The following is a 23,243-nucleotide window of genomic DNA, read 5'->3' as shown; positions in this document are numbered from 1 at the left end:
CCTCCCTGCGCTGTGAATGTTTACATGTTATGTTCAATTAAACCATGACAACATGTAATGTTTGTGTATTATTATTTTCAGCAGACTGTGTTTTTCTATTGTTGTGACTTAGATGACGTTCAGAGCACATTTTATGACCAATTCATGCAAAATTCCACGTTATCCCAAGGGGTTCACATACTTTTTCTTGCAACTGTATACTATATACTATGGAGAGAACAGAGCAAAAATGGCAATGAAAATAGGGTATGAGTTGAAAGTAATCTTTCCAACATGGGTCTGGATTTCAAGTTGCATTAAAGGGCTGAGAACCAACAAGGGTTTAATATATTCAATTTTTCTTCAGTTTTGTTCAAACTGAACAGAAGAGTCCAAAAGAGAGACAGTGAGCTATGTCGGGTTTCCCCATTCTATTTTCTGGCTAACCACTGAAGGAGTACGTCGTACATTTGCCTGAAACAAAAAAAACACCCCTTTATTAGGCCATGAACTAAACAAAACAACACAACATAGTAAACCAAGACTGGGCTTAGGCTTATGCAACAAACCAAAGTTGACAAAAAGCAGTCCTTATCTTTGCATAATATATGTCCAAACAAATAAACTATGGCTTATTGTGATAGCCTGAGTCACATAACATTAGACACAAGGGATAGGAACTAACCAGGGTAGGGGAGCTTTGCTGTTTTCCACACACATATTTTCCAGCAACCTCTCCATTCTTAACAACTGATCAGATGCTTTTAATATTCCAGTAAGATCTACTGTTCATTTCAAAAAATTGTAAAATCACTTAGGCTTTTCATCTTCAAACATATAAATGAATAGCCTCAGAACCCTCTATGAAATACTAGACTCTACACCACTTCAACCAAACACAAATAACTTCAAGAGGTTTTTTTCCCCGACAGACAGTGACCCAATTCAGCTCTTTTGTGCATTTCCTAAGTCTTTTGGTAAAAATAATGTAACACTAAATCTCAGCAACACCAAACGAAATCAACTATTTGCTCCTTCTACCATCTATGGATACATAGTATTTACAGTATAACAATAAAATTACCTAGAAAAAATAATTCTGATTTCTGAAATATGATATCCTATACATGTTTATCCTTTCAATATTGGGCTGTAGAAACTGTTTACCCAGGCCATTGCAAAATGTAATAAAATTTTTGATCATGCTTACTGAAGGATTGCTGATGGGAGAAGAGGTCACAATAATCTCAGAGACATCAGGTGCACTGTTTCTGATGCAGCAGATCCAATGCCAGTATGCTTCTCTCACCTGAAAATCCAAAAATTCAAGGTCAGTAGGTGGAATTATCTACTAGTCTCCTATTAAAGCGGGAAATCCTCATTTAGCAACTATAATCGGGATTGACAACTTTAAGTGAAGTAGTGGCTGAGTCAAACTATGCTGTGTTTATGACCTTACTTCAGCTTTCCTTTGCTTTATAGGTTTGCAAAGGTTGTAAATGACAGAATTGGTCACAAAGTTACATTTTCATTGCTGTTGTAATAGCAAACAGTTGCTAAAGGAGGCTGTCATTAAATAAGTACTACCTGTATGTGAAATACTCCAAAGCAAAGAAATCAAATCAGCTATGTTTTGGGTTGTGGATTTGTTTGTGTATATTAGAAATCAAAGTAATTAATCCACAGTATTCTCCCTGCAAATAGGCTGTTGAGAAGTATTTCCTCTTGTACTTCCCTAGTCTGTTTATCTTCTCTAAAGGAATGTTAAAGATTATATACATTTTTGTCATTTCTGAAACGTCCAGTAATGTCTGGTTGTATAATGATGGGTACTCAGTTAAGAAGATACTGAAATAAAGGGAATGTACATATTTTGGACAGCCATTTAGTAAATTCCATTTATAATCTCCAGTCCTCTGTGAAGTAAAGTAAACTTCACAGAGAAGTTTACTTTACTTTCTGTAAAGACAAACTAAAAGGATGGAGTTATAGAGAGCAAAACTGCTCTTTATATTTAACAACAAAGAGCCTCCCCCCCAAAAAAACCCCCTCTTTGCAACATTCCAGAAATGTTCAGTGAAAAATGAACACATTTCCTCTATAGGCATTACAAATATGGCTTCAGATCCACAAGAGAAGCAAATATCCCACTCTGTACCAATCAATCAGTGGTGCTGCTGCTGACTATAACGGGAAGGATTTATGCCAAGGGAAATTCAGTTCATTTGCAGAGTGAATTTGAAGTAACATTTGTTACTACCACATTCTTTATCTCTAGCATGAACAAGAAACTGGGAGTGAGAGAGGGCTCTAACCAGTGGTGGGATTCAAATATATGAACAACCGGTTCTCTGTGTGGATGCCGCTTCCAGAAGTCCATTCTGAGCCTGGGCAACAAAAAAATTAGCTACCAGTTCTGCTGAAGTGGTGCGAACTGGCTGAATCCCACCACTGGCTCTGACTATTCCTGTACCAGAAGCTCACAAAATCCTGAACCCAGTCTGGATAATTTGGGATATTACGTTGTTTGTGTGGTAACCTACATTCTGTGCAGCCCTCTCTTGTTTTCTACACCAGTGATTCTCAGCCAGGGGCCATATGGATATTTCAAGGGGCACAAAGGTGAACAATACATATCAGGAGGCCACAGAAAATCAAAGGATACTATGCTGTAAACACTGTCTTTATTACAAATAAAAACATATTTTTCATCAATAATGTGACCTAGACAGGGGACCACAGGGAGGAAAAGTTGAAAAACACTGCTATACAACACCTTTTGGTTGAGTAAGCAGTACACCAGGAAAATGAAGATTCCTTGCACACTGTTGGTGATGGTGAACAGGTATGCCATAATGTCTTCCACAGGGCCATATTGAAAGAGGCCCAAACACCAGGTCACACCAAGGATGAACACATGGGCTATGGCCTTAAATATCAGTGACCTACAACAAAGGCAAGATATCAACAGAGAAATGACAGTGCTGAAAAGAGAGCATCTGAATCCATCTAAGGCAGGGGTAGGCAACTATGGCAACTTTACGACGTGTGGACTTCAACTCCTAAAAGTCCTGGCTCAGGAGTTCTGGGAGTTGAAGTACACAGGTCATAAAGTTGCCTAGTCCTGATCTAAGGTAATCGTCTCCCCCTCAACTGACTCTGTGATAGAATGAAACCAGAACTTTCACTTCCCAGGAAGGATATAAATGAGATATGTGGAATAATGGGAAATGATTAAAGTTGATTGTGGCCATAGTCAAAGAAGGAGGGAAAGAATGGGAAACTAGTACAGTAGGCCATTATCAATCATTTGGAGTTTTCCCTTTGCTGAGACAGTTCACATAACATCCACTGCTTATTCCCAAGATTAAGGTCATGGGTTTGATGTTCTGGTGACAAAATCCTTGTTTTAAAATCAATGAACATTGAGACATCCAATTTCATATTGCACCTATGCTTCAGTAAAGTCATTATCCTCTGCAGATGCCCAGCCAGTATGCATCCATATATTTCTGCAAAATGGAGGAACAATCTAGATTCTACAATTTTTAGCTCAAAGGGGCAAAAGATGGTGATCTCCATAATGAAAAGGCCTCTTTGCTACTGATAGTTTCTAATCAATTCACCCCTCCCCCAATTTTTGCCAACCTCATGCATACAAAGACCTCAGCACCGTTCTCCACTATATGAGTTTCTATATTTGATCCCCAAAACTTGTACAAGTTTTGTATCTCTCAATTTGTCACGAAAAAGAATTTTGAAGCATTACTTTTTATTCGTGAAGATCATACTGAACTGTACTCCACATTTCATGCTTTGTGATAGCTCTTACCTGGTATTTTTGACTGAAGATATCTCTGAATTGAGAGAAGCCAATTTTTTATGCAGATTCCTCAGAATAAGACAAAAAAACACTAAGTTGACCTTTGGGAGGAAAAAAAGCCTTCAGAAAGAAATAAAGTAATGATAACAACAGCAGATAAATAATGTTCTAAGTCTAAATAAGATGAAGAAGAGAGAACAACTGTTGGTTTTAGATTAGGGGTCCCCAACCCCCGGGCTATGGCCCACTACTGGGCTGTGGCCCATTCAGAACAGGGACCTGTGAGTTGTGGGGAAGAGTGCATCTGCTTGCAGCCCCACTCGTGCGAGCAGTGTGTGCTTATGCTTGCAGCCCCTCTTGCATGAGCTATGTGCACATGTGCCACCTGTCCCTCACACAAAACCATCCCATCTTCCCCCCTCCTGCACACACACTGGGCTGCCAATCCAGAAAAGTTGGGGACCGCTGTTTTAGATTATACATTTGGTAGCTGATGGTTTTAATGAGTGGACATCTACCTCTATTTTAATTATAGCTGACAGAAAAAATAGAAATTTCTGCATTTCAGGACAAAATGGGTTAACTTTTCATTCTCAAATTCATCTTTTCTTTCTCTCCCTAACAGTATAAAATAGTATAAAATTGCAGCTCTTTGCAAAATATTAGAATTAATTAATTTCCCTTGTGTAGCTGAAATAACTGGTTTTCCTGCATTTTTAAAAACTTAGGAGCATTGTCCAATACATTGTAAATATAGAAAGACCAACCAAGGTTGATGTATCCATTTTAGCTACATGAGATCAAGTTCTTTTTCTCTTCTTTCTTATCTCAGAAAAAAAGTTATAACATTCTTTAATTTCTCTACTGTAAAAAATAAGAGACAATATTTGCTCACCACAATTATTGCACAGACAGGTCCGGTAAAGCTCCAGATAAAATCTGGGTTAAGCCAGCAGCTAAAGAAAAAGAAAAATCATCAGAAAAAAAGTAGACAGAAATGCAAACAAATGTATTGTACAAAATTGCTTTCTCTGAGTAATATTAACAATTATGCTCATGTAGCTTATATCTTAGAGGCACCAGGCTGAGGGAACCAGCTTTTAACCATATGCCAAGACTTACCGATAAAGTGTCCCAAAGGCTCCAGGGTTAATTACTGCAGAAATAGCTACGATCAGGACAGGAAACCCATAACCAATGAGGTACATGCATATCTTCATATACTTGCTGGCCCCGCTGTAATTTGCAACTTTCAAGTTTCTGACAATGAGGTAGAGATTGACACCTTCCAAGAACATCCAGACAAAGCAGGCCAAAAAAAGATACTTCAGCATTCCAGCTATGATTGAACACAGGATCTGAATCAAAAGTAAAATGCCATTCCTTTATCAGCATCTCATTATTAAATTGTTGGCTTTGAAAGAAAATCAAGAATGGGCTATAAAAAAGCAGAGAAATGGAACAAATCATATCTGACATTCATGTTTCCACCAGCAGTGCTGTAGGAAAAAATTGTGCAAAGTAACCCTTCTTTCATTTGAGATATGCCACTATCATAAGGCTAATAAAAAAGCTAAAAGAATTATGTTTGCAAAGAAAACTGATTCAATTCAGTCAATCTAAAGAAAAATGAAGATTTCTTAGGTAGGAGGCATGCTCAGATGGGGTTCTCTATCCACTGAGCAGAACATCACATATTCTTCTGAAATACCTTGTTGCCTGTTTTATCTATTCCAATTATGAAGAGGAGGTCTGCAAAAAACAGGCAGAAGCTCAATTGTAGGTGGATGAAGGTGCTGCTGTTGTGGCTGGAGCGGCAGCAGAGGAATGTGACAATACACAGGAAGAGGCAGATGACTGAGATGGACAACCCAAGGTAGCTAATAATGGTGAGGATCAGATCTCCCTGGAAAGAGAATTTCTCAACATTATACGAACCACCTTTTGACAAGAAAGTTACCTTTACACTTCATCTAGAATCTAGACTACAGGTGTCAAACTTGATCGTGTCATGTGACATATTGTGACGTATCATGACTTTTTTGCCTTTGCAAAGCCAGGTGGGTATGGCCTGTGCATGATGCATCTGGCCCATGGGCCGCCAGTTTGACCCCCCTGATCTAAACCAGAGATCTGACTTTCATATAAAAGCTATTCTATTACCTGTCTGCTTTTGTTGTATTGTGATTGGAAATGAAGCATCAGGATTTTTAAATCTTGAGGATTGTAAGTATTTCATAGTTTACTTTTCTATATATGAAAGGAAGGGGCCACAAATAGTTATGGAGAACTCTGCAGCATGTCAAATAGAAAAATACTGCTTCGATGATGAAAATTGTTATCTTCCTAGACAACAGCAGGACACAACAGTAGATACAGTATAACAAGTAAGAAAAAAAAACATGTTGTTTACCACATTACATTCCTGAGATGTTTTCAGAAGTAACATACGTGTTTATGAGTTGTGGCCATCAGTACAGCAAAACTGGACAGATGTTGACAGCTGCATTCTGTATGGGTGATGTTAGAAAAGAGCTGCCGGCAACCATGTTTGGACAAGGCACCAGAGTTCAAGTGGACACAAAGAACCTTTTCCTGGGCAACTTTATTCTGCAAGAGGGAAGTAATGTTGATGGCAGGTAGGGAAAAAATCTACATATTTACTTTATCCCCTACTGCACAGATGCAGAGTTATTAAACATTAACAAGGAAACAACTGTAAGACAAGCAAAAGGAACAATGTAAACATCACAGAATTTAAAGACCAGGAGACACAAATACTACTGAATGCATAAGCTTTGTAAAAATTGTTAGTGTGAAAAGGTGCTATCAGACTTCTGATTTATAAAGCTTGAACGACCATAAGGTCTGCTGAGAACATTTATATGGATTTATATATTTCTTGATATTCTGCTTTCTTTCTTAATATATATTCATAAGATGGAAAGAAAAAAAATGGCTTGTTTTCCAAAGTAACTTCATTTACATACCTTGAGATGCTGAAAAGTGAGATTGACCGGGGTAGAAATAGCCTGTATCTTGTTCCCGACAGAAACGCTTATCAGCCTGGAGTTCATATGAACATTTGTCAGCATTTCATTGTCCGGGAATGTTCCATTCTGCACTAAAGTCTCTTTTAAAAGTGATTCCAGCCCACCAGCCGATATAAAAGCCACAGCAACAGTATCTGCAAGAGACAGAAGGAAGATCAGGGAGAAAAATAAAACCAAATAAAGTATACATGATTTCCCCAAACCTGGGAAAATCTTGATAATGAAAGGATCGGCGTAGATCCATATATTTACTTCTTGGCACTACAAATTACTTTCTATTCCCTCAGTTTCACCTTTCCCAATTTAGTGTTTTACAGATATGTTGGATTGCAACTTCCCTAATCCAAACCAGAGTGATAAAACTCTCTGCAAGCTCAAAAATCTTAGGGTTGCACCTTACAGGGAGGGAGCAATAAAGTAGATTGTAAAAGTAATTTTGGATCTACTCTGTAGAAAAACCAAGCAAGTTATGAACAATACCTGTGGTCATGGCAGTCGCTGCTCTTGGATGGATGACCATTTGATCTCCTTGAGCTTTTAACTCCAGTGTTTCATTCTTTTCAAAGGATCCCGGACTGATAAGATTTGTTTGGATCACTGAAAAGACAGAGAAACGTTGAGTTCCTGAATGGATCTAATGAATGCTAGTCATTTTTTTTAACCAGAAGATGATGTCAAATAAGAAACATAAGTCATAATAGAATGAAACAAAATTCCTAATAGCACTTGCTTTGTGTAGATGCAGGTGCTTTGAGTTAAGGCCTTATCAGTTGAAAAAAGTGATCCTTATTAACTGAATTGATTACAATGATGCTGGTCTTATTACTTACTGATGATATCAATAGTCTTTTTGTTTTCCTTTTTTATGAATGGTTGATTAATTGTGACAGCTTATTGGAATGTTTCATGCAAAGGTAGGACTCAAATGTAGATGATAAATAAATAAATTGAAAACATGTCTGAATTCTCCTATATAGGCTGCTTTCACTAACGAAGTCAAAAATGTGAATTGCCATATGCACCCCTAGTTGATGAATGAAAGAAGACCCAGTACAGGGAATTTGACTTGTGCCACATACAGACAAATGCCTTTCCTTTCTTTTTCTTTTTTTCTTCAAAGACAAAGATCATTTTTCTTTTCCTTACCAGTGAAGTTTCGAACCACTGTTCGAGAAGTGTTTCCTGGATTTGCAAGAGCTGTAAATAGTGCACCTAAGCTTATGTAGTCCATAATCCTGGGCAAAATTGTGACAAAATCCTTCTTTACGTTATTATCCCAATAAGACTGGTTATCAAAAAGCTTTTCAAAGGAATCCACCGAGTCCTGCAGCATTACAAGAAGCAAACTTTTCAAATCTCATTTAGTGTTTCTCAAGCATTTCATTAAGAAAGTTCTTGCCAGGATATTGTAGAAGACACTCAATATACTTCAACTTGAATCTTACAGTGTTATATGGTCATATGGCTGGGTTCAGATATCATGCATAGCCAAAAGATGGTTTTATCACCATAACCATTGCGAGCCATTTTAGAAATCGATGTCAAAACAAACCTTGGAACCCAGTCTGTGGATATAAAAATCTCACCTGCTCGTTTTTCAAATTGAGCAACAAAATAAAACCCAAAGTTGTGACATCAGTTCCACAGCTGACATTAAAAAATAAATCTGAACTGCCTTTTACCTTTTTCCCTGCATTTTTAAAACCTTTCACAATTTAGCTTTTGTGGAGTTCTCAGTATAGACTCCCCCCATTTCTAAATTTCCAAAATATTTCTTATTAATTTTAAAACCACAGCAGGTCTTATAGCATATTAATGTTTAACAGATTAATTATGTACTTCATCAGAAATGGGTTTTGACTCAAAAAAGTTTACGCTACAGAGTGGATACATCTTGAAGTCTCTTGTTGGTGATGAAACTACTAGCATGGTTCCCCAATGGAAATATAAGCATGGATCTTGGATTCTTAATTATTTGTTAATTTTAATTAATAAAAGTATATATAAAACCTGATTTTGAATACCAGAATTAAATAAAATGTATTTACAGAATTAAAATACCAGACAATGGGATCTTAAGAAATATGGAACCAATTTATTTGCTTCTACCTTTCCCCTCCCCCCCCAGAATTTAGTTTTCCAATCTCATTTCCACTAATCATTGAAAAAGTCATTTCCCTTCCCTTCCCTTCCCTTCCCTATATCAATCCCATATTAAAACACATATATTAAATTTGAATCTTATTCAAAAAACTGATTCAGTTCGTAGAATAATGACCCTAGAATAATACATCATCAATATACACAATAGGAAATCATATAGACTTGCTTCTCAGAAAAGAGAAGCTATGGTCAAATGTTGTCTCTGCAGTTGTCAATAAATCTCACTTTCAGGGCGGATTCAGTAAGCATGTCACTAGCACCAACAGGATTCAAGAAGATCAAGGCAGGACCCATCACTGAGCAGTATAAATTCTTTTCCTAAAAGAAAAAGAGAAAGGAATCATGTGTCCTCAGTTCAATTGGCGAGTGAAGAAAGAATCTCTGCATCGTTGTTTTGGCAGGGGTTGATTCTGGGATTTGAAGTCCAAAAGTTGTAAAGTTGCCAAGATTGGAGACCCCTGGTTAGGACAGGATTGGAGACCTGCAGAAACCATCTGTGCAGGATCAGTTCACCAGACCCTGAAAGCCACATCAGTTTAAATTTCTTTCCTGGACATACTGATCCAGGGCTCTTTGTTTCTTCAGAAACAATGTTCTGAACACATTTTTTAGGGACTAGCAAATCTTCAGTCAGGCTGGAGGTTACCATACATAGATAAAATAAAAATTGTAGAAATTAGAGGCAGTGTTTTCAATGCCTGTCTTAAACTCTGTTTTAAAGTGATTTTTTAAAAAAAATTAACAACAGAGTTTCTTAGAAAATTAATTAACCAGCATTTTTTTTAAAGTGAACAATCTTACTCAATAATTGTCCACCGTGATCTGCAGAGGTCTCAAAGCCACACATGAGAAGGGCACATATATGCTAAAGGGTGCTCTTTCTTTGATTTCTCTCGACATAAATAAGTAGGAATAGAGGCATATCTAGACAACGAAGCAGGATGGCCTTGTTACTGTCACAGTTACTATCCCAATTGCTATCTCAGCAATAAATTGACTCACCTACCCCTCCCACTTCCAGCTGATAATATGAGCTCAAGCAGGTCCACAACTGATTGTGAATTGTCACAAACACCACACACAAATGTTTCTTGGGGTTAATAGCTTGTCATTATTCAAATTAAGCCTTTAGCCAATACACGTTTCACATCAACTACTCCAAGTACATAATTCTGCAGCATTGGTAGTATAAACAGGTTGATTTAAAAAGAAATTATACAAATTTAAAATATAATGTATTGCACTTACTGTTTTTTGTTCATTTGAACAATTATTTGAATTGAGAGTTTTTTGCACTTTTTCTAGTTGGGAGTCAAAGTGACTTTCTGTAAAGGAAAATATAAAACTGTAAGTACAAAGTGAACTGTCCACTTAAAAAGTTAAAATACTTTGACGGGTGACATCTCTCATACTCAGGGGGGGAACATTCTGATCCTTTCCTTGTGTGTGAAACAGCTTTGCTTACTTTTTATAATTGCACAAATCATCCTTTCATCCAAATTTAACGTGGCCCTATCCCTTGTGTACACTCATTGGAACAAAACAATCATTTTGTTATTGTTGAGAGACAAAATAATGTACTACAATTATTTGACATTATGCAGCTTTACCCAGAAATTAATCTTACTCCCACTTCTAAAACGACAACTCTTGATCTAAGCAATTGTAACACAATTTATAACAACCAATTAGACATTTCCGTTCTTTCCATTTTACAATAAATTCTGGAGAAGGCCATGGAACTTCATTTGCATCCTAGAAGAAACATCTTTTCTGGAATCTTCAACCAGGGCTTGGACTGGGAATGGGACAGAATTGGTTGTCCTGGTAGATTACTTATTTTGGGAATCTGGGTGGAGTGCACCCTTCATGGTCCTCTTAGATCTTTCAACAGCATTCAACATGCTTGACCATGTTATTCTTCTGGACACATGCAAAGGTAACTGTTGGAGGTTATATCATCTCTTTTACACTTGTAAGATGTTTTGATCATTAAAGCAAATTGTGAGAGATAGATAAGGGCAAGGTTTTATATGTTATCCTTGGTCCATTTGGCACCAGGCCTACTATTATTAAGTGATTCTTTGTTTAAAAGATAACAAGGAACAACCTCTCCCTCTTTTTTTCTTCTTCTGCAGCCCTCTTTTCAAGATTGATTTATAAATGTGAGGTTTTTCTATCCTCATGTGCTTCTGTGCTTGTTAAGGTCACAAGTATATCCTAACAAAATATATGCTTTAAGAAAGGCTCCTGCTGAATTCAAATTCCTCTGACTGAGGACCGGAGAAACTCTGCAGTTATTTCACTCCTTGCTTAGTGGACAATTTCAGCTGTTGCATGTGGGAAAAAAAAAAACTTGAGACAGTGGTTGCTACAATGTGGGGTATTATGGGTTCAATCTTCTCCCCCATGCCATTTAATACCTTCCTAAAACTTCTGGGAGAAACCATCTATCAGTTTTGGATTAGATATCATCAATATCTTGATATTATTTATCTATATATCACCACCGAAGTTGAGCCAAGCATACTGTGGAAATCCTGACATGGTGTCTGGATTACTAGATGGGCAAAACAACTTCCAATTAAATCCCTGCAACTTGAGAACATTGCTTTTTGTTGGGAATAGATGTGGCTCTATTCTAATTCCAGTCTTAAGTCTTGATGGAGTCGCCTCTCCTGTAAGCAGCAGCTGTGCAATTTTAGAGTTCTTCTGGACCTATTCTGCCTTCTGAAGCAGGAGAGAAAAGCTGTGGCTTTGCCTATCTCTGATTGAGCTACCAGTTACAGACCTACTTAGATAGGCATGCTCTGAGTTTAGTGAGTCATGCCCTTGTCAACTCTCAAACTGCTACCACACCATCTACAACATGAATTTGCCTTTGAAATGACATGAAGTACATCACCCCATCTGCTTGCTTGAAGTAGAATATTATTCTATCCTACACCTATCTCTCATTTGAAGCTACAGTCTGCCAGAAGCAGGAAGGAATTTTAAAGGTTCCCTACTTCTATTTTTTTTTTTGTATATTGGCTTATGCTGTGAAAGATCTTTTCTCCTAAGTTACAGAACTCTCTTGCCTTTCATAAATTGATTAAGACCAAGCTGTTCTGCTGATCATTTATGTGAACTGGTTTTTTAAAGAGAGATTGTCAGGTGCTACTTGCTCCCACTTTATTATATGTACCTTTTGTCAAGCACGTTGCCTAATTTGGAAATGGATATTATATAAAAGTTCTTGAAGTCATTCGGTGACATTGATTAAAAGGAGAGTTAGAACAGAAAATGCATTTCTTTTTTACATTTTATAACTGACCACAAAAATCTGGTAGTACTCAGTAACTTGGATGGTTTAGAGAGGCGATTACCTAAATTCCCACAAGATAGGTTATTATGTTGGATTTGAATTACATCTTCTGATTGTGAAAACTACACAGGCATCTGTTTGTCTGGACAAAATGGAACTTGGCATAATTCATTGTAATACTCTTTGTTTGTATTAATTTGTAAGAGAAATATTATGTGCAAAAGCCAGAAAGCCAACTAATCCAATTTTATTTATTTTACTTCTGTGCTAGAGAGAATGTACTGTCCATGCAAAACTCAAGATGAAATGTAAGCCCGTTGGCTGATTTTAAATGTTAATAATTGCTAGAAGTTTTAACTTTTTATCTTTTAAGAAGAATGCAGTTAGGGAAGGCCTTGCAGCCCTTTGCTCTCAAATCCATATCATGTCATAGACATTTATTAGTTTATAACTATTTTAAACTGCTCAATATCTCCCCAAAACAGAATGTTTCATTTATCAAGACATTTGTAGTGGTTGAACATTACAATTCTATTAGTTCCATTCAGTTAAGTTCAAGAAGATGGAATTGAAAAGAGTCAAGGAATGAATAAACTTACTCTCAGAAATAATATTATTTGATCCTGGCCTGGGGTATTTTTCACATTTGCTGCCTAGAAAAATAAGAAGGACATTTTCAGTGACCTTATTCATTTTAAGCAAGATTAGACATGGTATTGTCTCTTCCTTTAATCACATTATTCACCTGAATAATTAATCACATTATTAATCACATTATTCACCTGAAGATTTTAAGAAGATATAGATGACTGGCAGGTGTGGATTGCATTAAAAATATGGTCTTGATTTAGTGTATGATAATAGCATCTAATGCATCTTGTTATACTGTAAAAAGGCAGGAGTAACATGCTAGGAATATAACAAACTTAAATTATCTGCATTTTAACATGGTTTGATTCTGCCTTAACATATGCCAATTTTCATTAAGAAACAGCCAACGATGCGGAGCAAAGGAAGTACATAATTTCCATTAGTAGAAGGGGGGGGGCAGACCCTAAACCAATTTACCAGCAAGCATTCAAGGGTGGCATTAACTGTAAGAAGCAGCTGAGTCAAACAGCAACTACGTAGGTCCACACAAGGGTAAGACATCAAACCTGTGCCAAACCTGTGTTTAGTATGGGTCAACTTTTTGAAGTAGTCTAGACAAGAAGCCCCAACTGTGTAAAGAAATTATATTTCACTTCACTTTTATGCATATGTGATGAAGATGCAGACACAGTTTAAAACTTACCAAAAACTGCAAAGACCTTACACATAAAAAAGTTCCGTATTGATTCACCAAATGTTCCTACAGAAGAAAGCAATTCCTGTCAATCTTAAACCAAATCCAGCTGAGCAAGACTGCTAGAGTTTCTTTATTGATATAATCAAGCTTAGGTAACTGATGTCACATGGACACTACGGAATATTTAGCAGAAAGGATAAAGGAAAGGAAAACCTGAAAGGGAAAGGAAGTTTCTCCAAGGACTTAAGCAATGCCTACGTTATGAAATAGGTCCATGGGTTTTGGGCAATATTTTTTAGGAGAGGCTTGCCGATGGCTCCTTCCTAGGGATGAGAGAGCCAGTTGGATGCCTTTGGGAAAGCCATTCTTACTCTCTCTCACAGACTATATGCTTCATGTAATCATCAGATCCAAGACTGTTTCAAAGGCACCAAGGAAAGAAAGAGAAGGGAGGACTAGTACAGGTAGTGTTCAACTTACGAGAGTTCATTTCGTGACTGTTGAAAGTTACAACGGCACTGAAAAAAGTAACTTGTGACCATTTTCATGTGATCATGTGATGATCATGTGATGAAAATTCAGAGGCTTGGCAACTGGTTCATACTTATGACTGTTGCAGTGCCCCAAGGTTATGTGATCAGCATTTGCAAACTTCTGACAAGCAAAGTCAACAGGGAAGCCAGGTTCACTTAGCAACCAGGTTACTCAATTGTTGTTAAGTGATCCACAGTGATCCACAGTGATTCACTTAACAACCGTGGCAAGGAAGATTGTAAAATGGGGCAAAATCCACTTAACAAAATGTCTCACTTAACAAGAGAATTTTGGGGCTCAGTTGTGGTCATAAGTCGAGGATTACCTGTACAGATATTCTGAAAACGATCTTCTGAAAATGACCTAATTTCTGGATTAGGAGTTTAACAAGTTTGTGCTGTTTTATTTCTCAGTCTGATAAAGAATGTTAACAAACACAAAACTTGTCAGAGATTTCATTTTGTTAACCTTGCTGATAATTCTTCTCCCATAAAATGTAGCTAGATACAATCAGACATATAATAATATTTCTGTGATCTTTTCAGTGCAGTAGCTTATTTACATGCATGCATTTTATATGATCAAAAGGAAAGCTAGCAACAAGGAACCTTTTCCCAGTGATCACAGTTGCCTGTTTTGTTGAGGAATGGGAGGGGGATAAATAGCAATACATTCCATAGTTTGGATAGGGTTCCCCTACATAGAGTTCAAATTTTTATATCTGCTATAAATTCATTTGAGCAGGAAAAGTAATAATCTGTCAATAAAAATTCCATCATGAAATAAACATAAGCATGCATAATGCATGGCAGTTTTGGTGCAAAGGTACTGTATTGTCTAAAACTGGTGATACTGGAGAAAGATTATATATATATTTAATTCTTTAACTCTTTGTCAGAAAAAGAAATTTGGATTTAAATGTTTCGCAGTTGCGACTTGAGCCTGTTAACGCCCCTAGTTGGGGGGCTGCAAGGCAAAAGATATTGTAAAATGTGATCCCTAGGTAGTTCCATATTAGAATCAGTGAACAAACACGAGCACTAGGGAATATGATAAAATAATTTAATATTAAAATACTAATAAAACGCCAATTAAAACGCCTAGCTTTTGTCGGCCATCTGCCAACGTCCTCAGGGCTCAAAATGTCAGTCCATGGGAGAGTCGCTTTTATAGTTTGACTAGCGTGTGCGCACGGCTCCTTGACCTTGTTATTGGGCCGGCCATGACTAGGCACATTCCTGACGCCGGTTCCTTGGTAACAGCTTCCTCCCTCCCGCGCCTCTCATCCGTACAGCTAGCATCAGAGAATTTTTCTTTTTTAGAGCTGGATGTCAATGGGTCAAGGAGCCGTGCGCACACGCTAGTCAAACTATAAAAGCGACTCTCCCATGGACTGACATTTTGAGCCCTGAGGACGTCGGCAGGTGGCCGACGAAAGCTAGGCATTTTAATTGGCGTTTTATTAGTATTTTAATATTAAATTATTTTATCATATTCCCTAGTGCTCGTGTTTGTTCACTGATTCTAATATATATATATGTCTTTGGTTAATCGGGTTTTCTCCCGCATAAAATTGGAAGTGTCTTGGCGACGTTTCGACGAAGTCCCATTAGCTGATATTTGAAGGACAAGTACAATCTGTATTTAGGATCACTTTTTTATATTATTCCTGAGAAGGTAAATAAGTTTTACCTTCTTCATCTGCACAAGAAATTGCCAGTCCAAGACCTAAAATAAATAAAATGCAATTATAATATTAAAAGTATAACATAATTGTCTTTAAAATGCAAGATAATCCCCCTTCTTTTTTAACGGAAATAACTTTGACCTATTAAATTCCAGTTGCTTTGGCATAAAACTTGGATTTGTAATTCCAATTGTATCATGATTTGTTTAAAATTGTTATCATCATTGCACCATTACAATATATAAAAACTTACCATCCATTGGAAAAAGGATTATAAAATTGTTAAAATTATTCATTGTGTCAAAATAAGAACATTCTGATTGATTATGAGCACTATATTAAAAATCATGCTGAAATGCATGAAAAATTTTCCCTTAAGAATTATGGGAAGTGTTTCAAATAATAGATGAAAATTCATATGAATTTCTAGAGATCTTGCAAAGCACTCTTAACATGGTTGTTGCTTAGCTGATATCAGAAGGTGGTGTATTATGATGACCAAGGCATGAACTAAAATTATGAGAAAAACAATGAGAGGCTCCTATAGCAGGAAGTCTATATAGAATTAAAAACATCTGTTGATATTGAAGGTATCTATCTACTTATCTATCTAAGAGTAAAACTGACCCTCTCAAATCTAATATCTTTGCTGATAAAGCCCTTATTAAGACTTATCTCCTTACAAAAGAGTATGAAAAATATACAGCACCAAGCCACTACAGGCTGATAACTTGCCTTCCAAAAAACTAGTGTAATAACAGATGCCATATCAGATCATTTAGAAAATAGCGATCTGTCACCAGCAAAACAGAAAGGAATTAGATAAAAATAAAAATAAATCAACTTCTAATCGATATATGATTTTGGAAAATTTTCAAAAAAGGAGGGATAAATCTACATGTCGATTGGCTTAGTTATAAAAAGGCATTAAACTCATTGTCTCACAACTGAATTTTAACCTGCTTGGAAATGACAAGAGTAAGTGATAACTTCATAAACATGCTCATGAGCTAGAAGGACTAGACTGAAAAGTCTAGAAAATCATGACCATTAATTGTCCACTACACCCACAGTGTAGCATTGATAGTCTATATTCGCCCAAAGAGACGGCTGACATGGAACGCTACAATAGCTGCAATTGCTGCAAACAGCTGAAAAGCTAAAAAGAGCTCTGGTTGAATGGGTAGTCAAGAAGATACAGTATATTAAATTAGCTAATAAAGGAAAAGGAATGAAACCAAGCATATATATAAGAACGAGCAGCAAGTGATATGAGGGCAAAAAGCCATTACATGGCCAACACTTTAATAACATCTAAGAATGATGATGATGATGATGATGATGATGATGGTGATGATGATGATGATGATGATGATGATGAATGGTTAAAAAGGCACAATAAAGAAGGAAACAAGAGGAATCATTTTAGTGGCTCAATAATACTCATTATGTAATAAAAACCAAAACTGAGAAAACTTAGTATGATAATAAATGTTGGTTGTGCAAAGAATAGGACAAGATTTTGAACACTTCATATATTGATGGCCAAAGACTTTGTAGATTGAGTACTAGAAAACAGTAATAAATATATCACCTTTATTCATCAGAATTTTGGTAGGAATGGTAGGAATTACAACTTTCCAGCAACAAAGAATTGGTCGAATCACAATAAGGAACAAAGATATTAAGCTTCTGTTGGTCTTCCAATTACCAACTGGTAAACATTTAGTCTACAATAAGCTAGACATGATTGTAGCTACCAAAAAATAAGTATAATTGTCATGAAGTAGCTGAAGAGAGAAATATCAATGAGGAAGAACTAGAAAAGGTAAGGAAATATAACAATATTCAAAGTAAAGTCATAAAATAAAGTAGTAATAGTGCCAGTAGTGGTTGGTGGGCTTGATGCTGTATCAGACAATCTGGAAAATACTGAAACACAATAGGAATGGACAAAATTTCAGCTCATCAATTATAACATGTTGTATTCCTTGGAGAAGAGTGTACAATTATGACAGTATCTTTTAGCTAACCTAGATCTTTGGGAAGGAGCTTTTAGTAATAATTTCAATCATGGGTTCATTAAGACATTGTCAGGTGAGAAGAATCAGGACCGGATGTTAAATTCCAATTAAGATGATTTATTGTTCATGCCTATACATAAGTCATCCTGACAGCATACTAAAAAGCAGAGACATCAGCCTGCCAACAGAAGTACGTATAGTCAAGGCCATGGTTTTCCCAGTTGCAATGTATGGCTGTGAAAGTTGGACATAAGAAAGGCTGAGCGCAAAAGAATTGAGGCCTTTGAACTATGGTGCTAGAGAAGACTCCTGCGAGTCCCCTGGACTGCAAGGCGATCAAACCGGTCAGTCCTAGAGGAGATCAACCCTGACTGCTCTTTAGAAGGCCAGATCCTGAAGTTGAAACTCAAGTACTTTGGCTACCTAATGAGAAGGAAGGACTCAGTGGAGAAGAGCCTAATGCTGGGAAAGATTGAGGGCAATAGAAGAAGGGGACGACAGAGAATGAGGTGGCTGGAGTCACTGAAGCAGTAGGCATGAGTTTAAATGGACTCCAGAAGATGGTAGAGGACAGGAAGGCCTGGAGGAACATTATCCATGGGGTCGCAATGGGTCGGATACAACTTTGCAACTAACAACAATACATAAGAATTTAATCAACTAACAGTCAGCACTAAATTGGCACTAGAGTTAATGGAATTTAAGAAGGGTTGGACTTAGTGTAGCAACGTAATGACTCCAGGGTGATTCCTCTCTTTACTCTGCCCCCAGGCTTTGCCTGTCCTTGCCTGAATGAAAATAGCAATATGATTGAGTGGAAAAATTAAGATTGTAAAACTGCCAATATTATATCAATATTGATTCTTCTTAAATATTTTAAATAGTTATGGATACAATTTTAGGGATTAGTTGGAAATTGCTGAAATCAAACTGTTTTGAATCTTCAAAATCAGTGAAACTGCCTCTGTTTAACCCTCCACCCCCACCTTCCATTCCCACTCTCCGCACTCCCCCCCTAAAATTTCCTAAAAATTCTGTCTTTATTAGACTTTTTGAAGGAAGCTCCCAGGTCTTCTATGACCTTAGAACTTCTTTTAGGAGTGGATTTACTAAATACCAGCCTACAATTTCTGATAATGACCATTTTGGCTTGCAGAACATGATACAACACAACTGGATAGAAATACTTTAGCTGTAATATATTGCACTCAAGGATATCTGGTAGAGAGCCAAAGTATGAATGCTCACTCCTCCATTTTCACCAATTGCTTTAAGGCTGAGGTGCCTTAAAGCAGCAATGCCATCCAATTGGTATCTCTTGTCTCAGTACAAATCTTTCCCATTATATGGGACCTTCCACCAGGAATATATCTGCTGTACCAGTGAGCTATTATCTGTCACTTATCTTGATTTCCTTGAACCAGGAATTGTGTACTCACCTAGAATGATGCAAGTGATAAGATTCTTCATTGCCTTCCTGTGTGAGAGAGTGAATTAATGAATGATTTTAACCTTGTCTCTTCCGAGGTAAAGCATAAAGGAACTAAAAAGTGCTATGAATAACCCAGTGCATTAATACGTATTTCCTATAAGGAAAGGGCGGGCAGAGAAATATTAAACATCACCAAAAATGTTACTGACTTATAGTCTTAAAGTCACGCTTATAAACCTATGAGTTATTTTTTATCATTATATCCAGACTGACTGGGGATTTCTGAAATTTGAAGTTCAAACATCTTAAAGTGGCTAAAATTGAGAAACACTGATACACGTAATGATTATTTTCAGTGCAGTGGTTAACTTACATGCATTTATTCTTCAGAATTGCCAGTAAGTAAAAAAGGGAAACTGACAAAAAGGAAGTTTCTCTCAGGTATTACGGTTGCCTGTTTTTCTGAGGAGGGGGAGGAGATTGTAGCCACCATATCAATAGGTACAGAGAGGCTACCACTCCCATAGGGAAGCCTTGTCCCAATTACCAACATATCCCCAGCTTGCAAAAAGGCTCCCTCCTGCCTCATCAGATTGACTAGTTAGATCAGTAACATGTGGACTTTGATCTGAATATACTAAAGTAAAATGGATACACCACCCCCATTTCTATCATCTACCACCAGAATCCACTATGAGTAGCTATATTTCAAAAAAGTGTTTATTGTACATATTGTACATATGTACAATAAAAAAGTACAATAAAAAGTGTTTATTGTACATATTGTGCATATCAGTATGTCATATCAACTAGAAAGAGAAGATTTAATAAAATTCATGGATTAGGAAAAGTTATGGAAGAGATGTACATCCATGGAGCATTAGAAATTTGCAGCATTATTTATCCATTCAGTATCTATATCTGTATCTCTCTCTATTTTTCTCTCTATTTCTATCACTATCTCCATCTCCATAGCTATGTCTATGTCTACATCTATATCTCTATCATATTTATCTATCATCTATTTCTATCTATCTTCTGTCTATCTATCTATCTATCTAGCATCCCCAATTACCTACATTTATTAGAGATTATTTCCTGAACATGAATATGTACATAAGGCTCCTATTCATAGAAAAGGTAATACATCATCTGAGTATGTGTGCATAGAAGTACACATTCTGTCTTCCTGAGTTCTCTTTCCATTCTGACTTTTCAAGTACCACCTATTATGTACAGATCCCTGGGTCATACATCTAACTTTTAGTAGACGTGGAGAAGATGTACAATTTCATGGATCAAAAATGAACTTAGCTGACATGCAAAATCTAGCTCAATCAGCATTTATATGAGAGGATAAATAAGTTCTATCTTTTTTTATTGTATAGTTCATTGACAATTAATACCTAGAATAAATGAAATGGAATTATAATAGTATACTGTAATTGTCCTTAAAACACACTTAAACTAACAAAAAAGGTACAATATGACAGTTTGATTTGGTCAGAGTGGTAATAAAAAACATTTCTTTCTTCCTCCTTTTCTCCCTCTGTCTACAGTTTGTGGGAGAGAATAAATAACTGATTACAGCTCTGACAGATTTAAAGAATAAAGGAACTAAAAAGTGCTATAAACATTGCATTGTATTAATATACATTTCCTAAAGTGTATTAACATTCATTAAAAAACCCACTAAAAATCATTTGCTTAGTCAATCCCACACTTCAATAGAGCTAAAATTCTTCACGAAAAGTCAAATTCCACATTCAGCATCCTCTTCATCTCTTTAATAATTAAAATTTCCACCAAATTTACATTAACATATATAATTATTTGAACAAAAAATAAACCACAAAGGAACATGACCAAATCTTGTGAATTTAATATTGTGCTCTCAAATGTCTTACAACTCAAGAAAACAAAATCCAATATCTACTTTAAAAAAAAATTCCTTGGGAATTTCCCATGAAACAACATTTCTGATGACTGAACTTCATCCCTAAATCTTGGAAGTTAAGCAGATGTTTTTTTTTTCTTATTCAAAACTACACTACCTATTTAAGCAAAGACATGCATGCTTTAAAATAAAGCTCTCTTTCTATTTTTCAACTTTTGTTCAAAAGAAAATCTTACTGAACCGTGACCGATGGAAATATGCTCCAGTGGAAACATCATACAACTGCATTTGGTTCCTCATATTTTTTTCTTTTTTTTTCTTTTTGTGAAATTGATGCTCATGGTTCTTCAGTGCCTCATGGTGGGTATCATAATACAAGAGGGTTTATTGTCAGTATACAGACAGTGCAGACAATCAAAAGTGTTTAATATCCTCTAGTGATGTCTTGATTGGATCCTAAAACCAAGCGACAGACAGTAAATGTGGAACTTCCAAGATTACTATATTTCTCTCTCAGCACAGTTTGCTATTTTCTACAGTGACACTTTCAGTAAACAGGTAGTCAGAATCTTTCCAGTGAAATAGTTGAGAATAGTGGTGGTACACAGATTAGAATGCAGTATTGCAGGCTAACTCACTGCTCACTGCCAGAAGTTCGATCCTGACCAGCTCAAGTTTGACTCAGCCTTCCATTCTTTTGAGATCCGTAAAATGAGGACCCAGATTGTTGGAGGCAATATGCTGACATTGGTAAACTGCTCAGAAAGTGCTGTAAAGCACTATGAAGTGATATCTAAGTCTAAGTGCTATTGCTATATGTATCGTATGTGAAGGCAGAGAAGCCAGTTCTCTCTCTCTCTCTCTCTCTCTCTCTCTCTCTCTCTCTCTCTCTCTCTCTCTCTCTCTCTCTCTCTCTCTCTCTGTGTGTGTGTGTGTGTGTGTGTGTGTATAGAGGGGAAGTATGTTCACAAATTTTTGATGTTTAAAACAAAATATATTTTCATCAAGTATATATGGAAGTCCTGAAAAACTTGACAAGTTTTAGTATTTTAGAGATTCTCACATTTCAGTAGGACTCAGCTTCTGATTAGGCCTACAGAAACCAAGCAGTACTTGTCAATGTTGCAAATTCCCTGAAAAAAATGTTTTGTGATTCAGGATTCAACCTAAAGAATTGTGCAATTTTTGCCTCAGATAATTTCTCCATAAATATTGGCAAGCATAATGAAATGCTGATGCTTCTACAAAAGAAATTAATGGTGGGGAAAATAATGTTGGTTGTGCATTTTGTGCGAAAGATAAGAACAACTTTGTTTTGATTCTTATAATTTATGTTGGATCTCTGATATCATTCTAAAAAAAGTACCAAAAACATAAGAACTTGTTTAAGAATATATATATAATACAGTAATCAGAAATATCTGGAATATGTTACATTCTAGATGGCTAAGCATCTATCCATAAGAGAAAATTCTTAATATTTGAGGTGGCTTTAAATGCTGTTCTGTATTTCACATGATATTAACGAGCCTATTCCACCACATTTCCAAAAAATGGGAGGAACTAAGAAGTTGTTTGAGATTTGGGAACAAAAACAAGCAAATAAATTCAAGGGAAAGGTGTATAAATTGTTTGCTGTCTTTCTACACACAGAAAAAATTGCTTCAGCATAAGGAATTTATGATCCAAATGTGTTATATTAAATTGGTCTTCCTACTTTAGAACAAAGGTAATATGGCTCTCTTATCTTCTTATCTTCTGAAGGAAGACCTTCAGAAGCTCACATTTCCATTTTATTACCTTTTTGGACAAGTTGCTTTACTTTTGCCCTTTCAGTTTCTTTTCTGGGAAAATGGGTTTGTGATTGGTCATGTCTACCACGGCATGTCTTCTTTCATCCATGTTATAGGAGCACTCTATACTTTCCTCTCTTACAAAATATAATATAATCAATCTGCAAATTTGAGAAGAAAGGATAGCTGAACACTGCTGAGCTTCTATGACTGGAGGAAATGACCTGTAATTTAATGATGATGCTTTTATTTGGGGAAGGGGG

General features: G+C 36.4%; 1 protein-coding gene across 1 annotated transcript in view; it reads right to left on the bottom strand.

The window, feature by feature from the left end:
* The window catches only part of LOC114922492 (adhesion G protein-coupled receptor E3-like), a 37,536-nt gene that overhangs the window by 1,524 nt on the left and 12,769 nt on the right, over positions 1-23,243 (bottom strand). Inside the window, exons 6-17 of the mRNA XM_029283893.1 lie at positions 15,840-15,875; positions 9,244-9,336; positions 8,002-8,179; positions 7,336-7,452; positions 6,793-6,989; positions 6,254-6,412; positions 5,514-5,708; positions 4,925-5,160; positions 4,698-4,758; positions 3,812-3,903; positions 2,756-2,924; positions 1,147-1,288 (exon numbers count right to left, since the gene is read on the bottom strand). Coding sequence (XP_029139726.1) covers positions 1,147-1,288; positions 2,756-2,924; positions 3,812-3,903; positions 4,698-4,758; positions 4,925-5,160; positions 5,514-5,708; positions 6,254-6,412; positions 6,793-6,989; positions 7,336-7,452; positions 8,002-8,179; positions 9,244-9,336; positions 15,840-15,875 — 1,675 coding nt within the window. The remainder of the gene's footprint in view (positions 1-1,146; positions 1,289-2,755; positions 2,925-3,811; positions 3,904-4,697; positions 4,759-4,924; positions 5,161-5,513; positions 5,709-6,253; positions 6,413-6,792; positions 6,990-7,335; positions 7,453-8,001; positions 8,180-9,243; positions 9,337-15,839; positions 15,876-23,243) is intronic.

Source organism: Protobothrops mucrosquamatus, unplaced genomic scaffold, assembly GCF_001527695.2.
Source record: "Protobothrops mucrosquamatus isolate PMUCROS unplaced genomic scaffold, P.Mucros_1.0 scaffold267, whole genome shotgun sequence".
In the NCBI taxonomy this organism is placed as follows: Eukaryota; Metazoa; Chordata; class Lepidosauria; order Squamata; family Viperidae; genus Protobothrops; species Protobothrops mucrosquamatus.
Note: the sequence above shows the minus strand (reverse complement) of the source record. Positions and strands in the feature narration are given on the sequence as shown.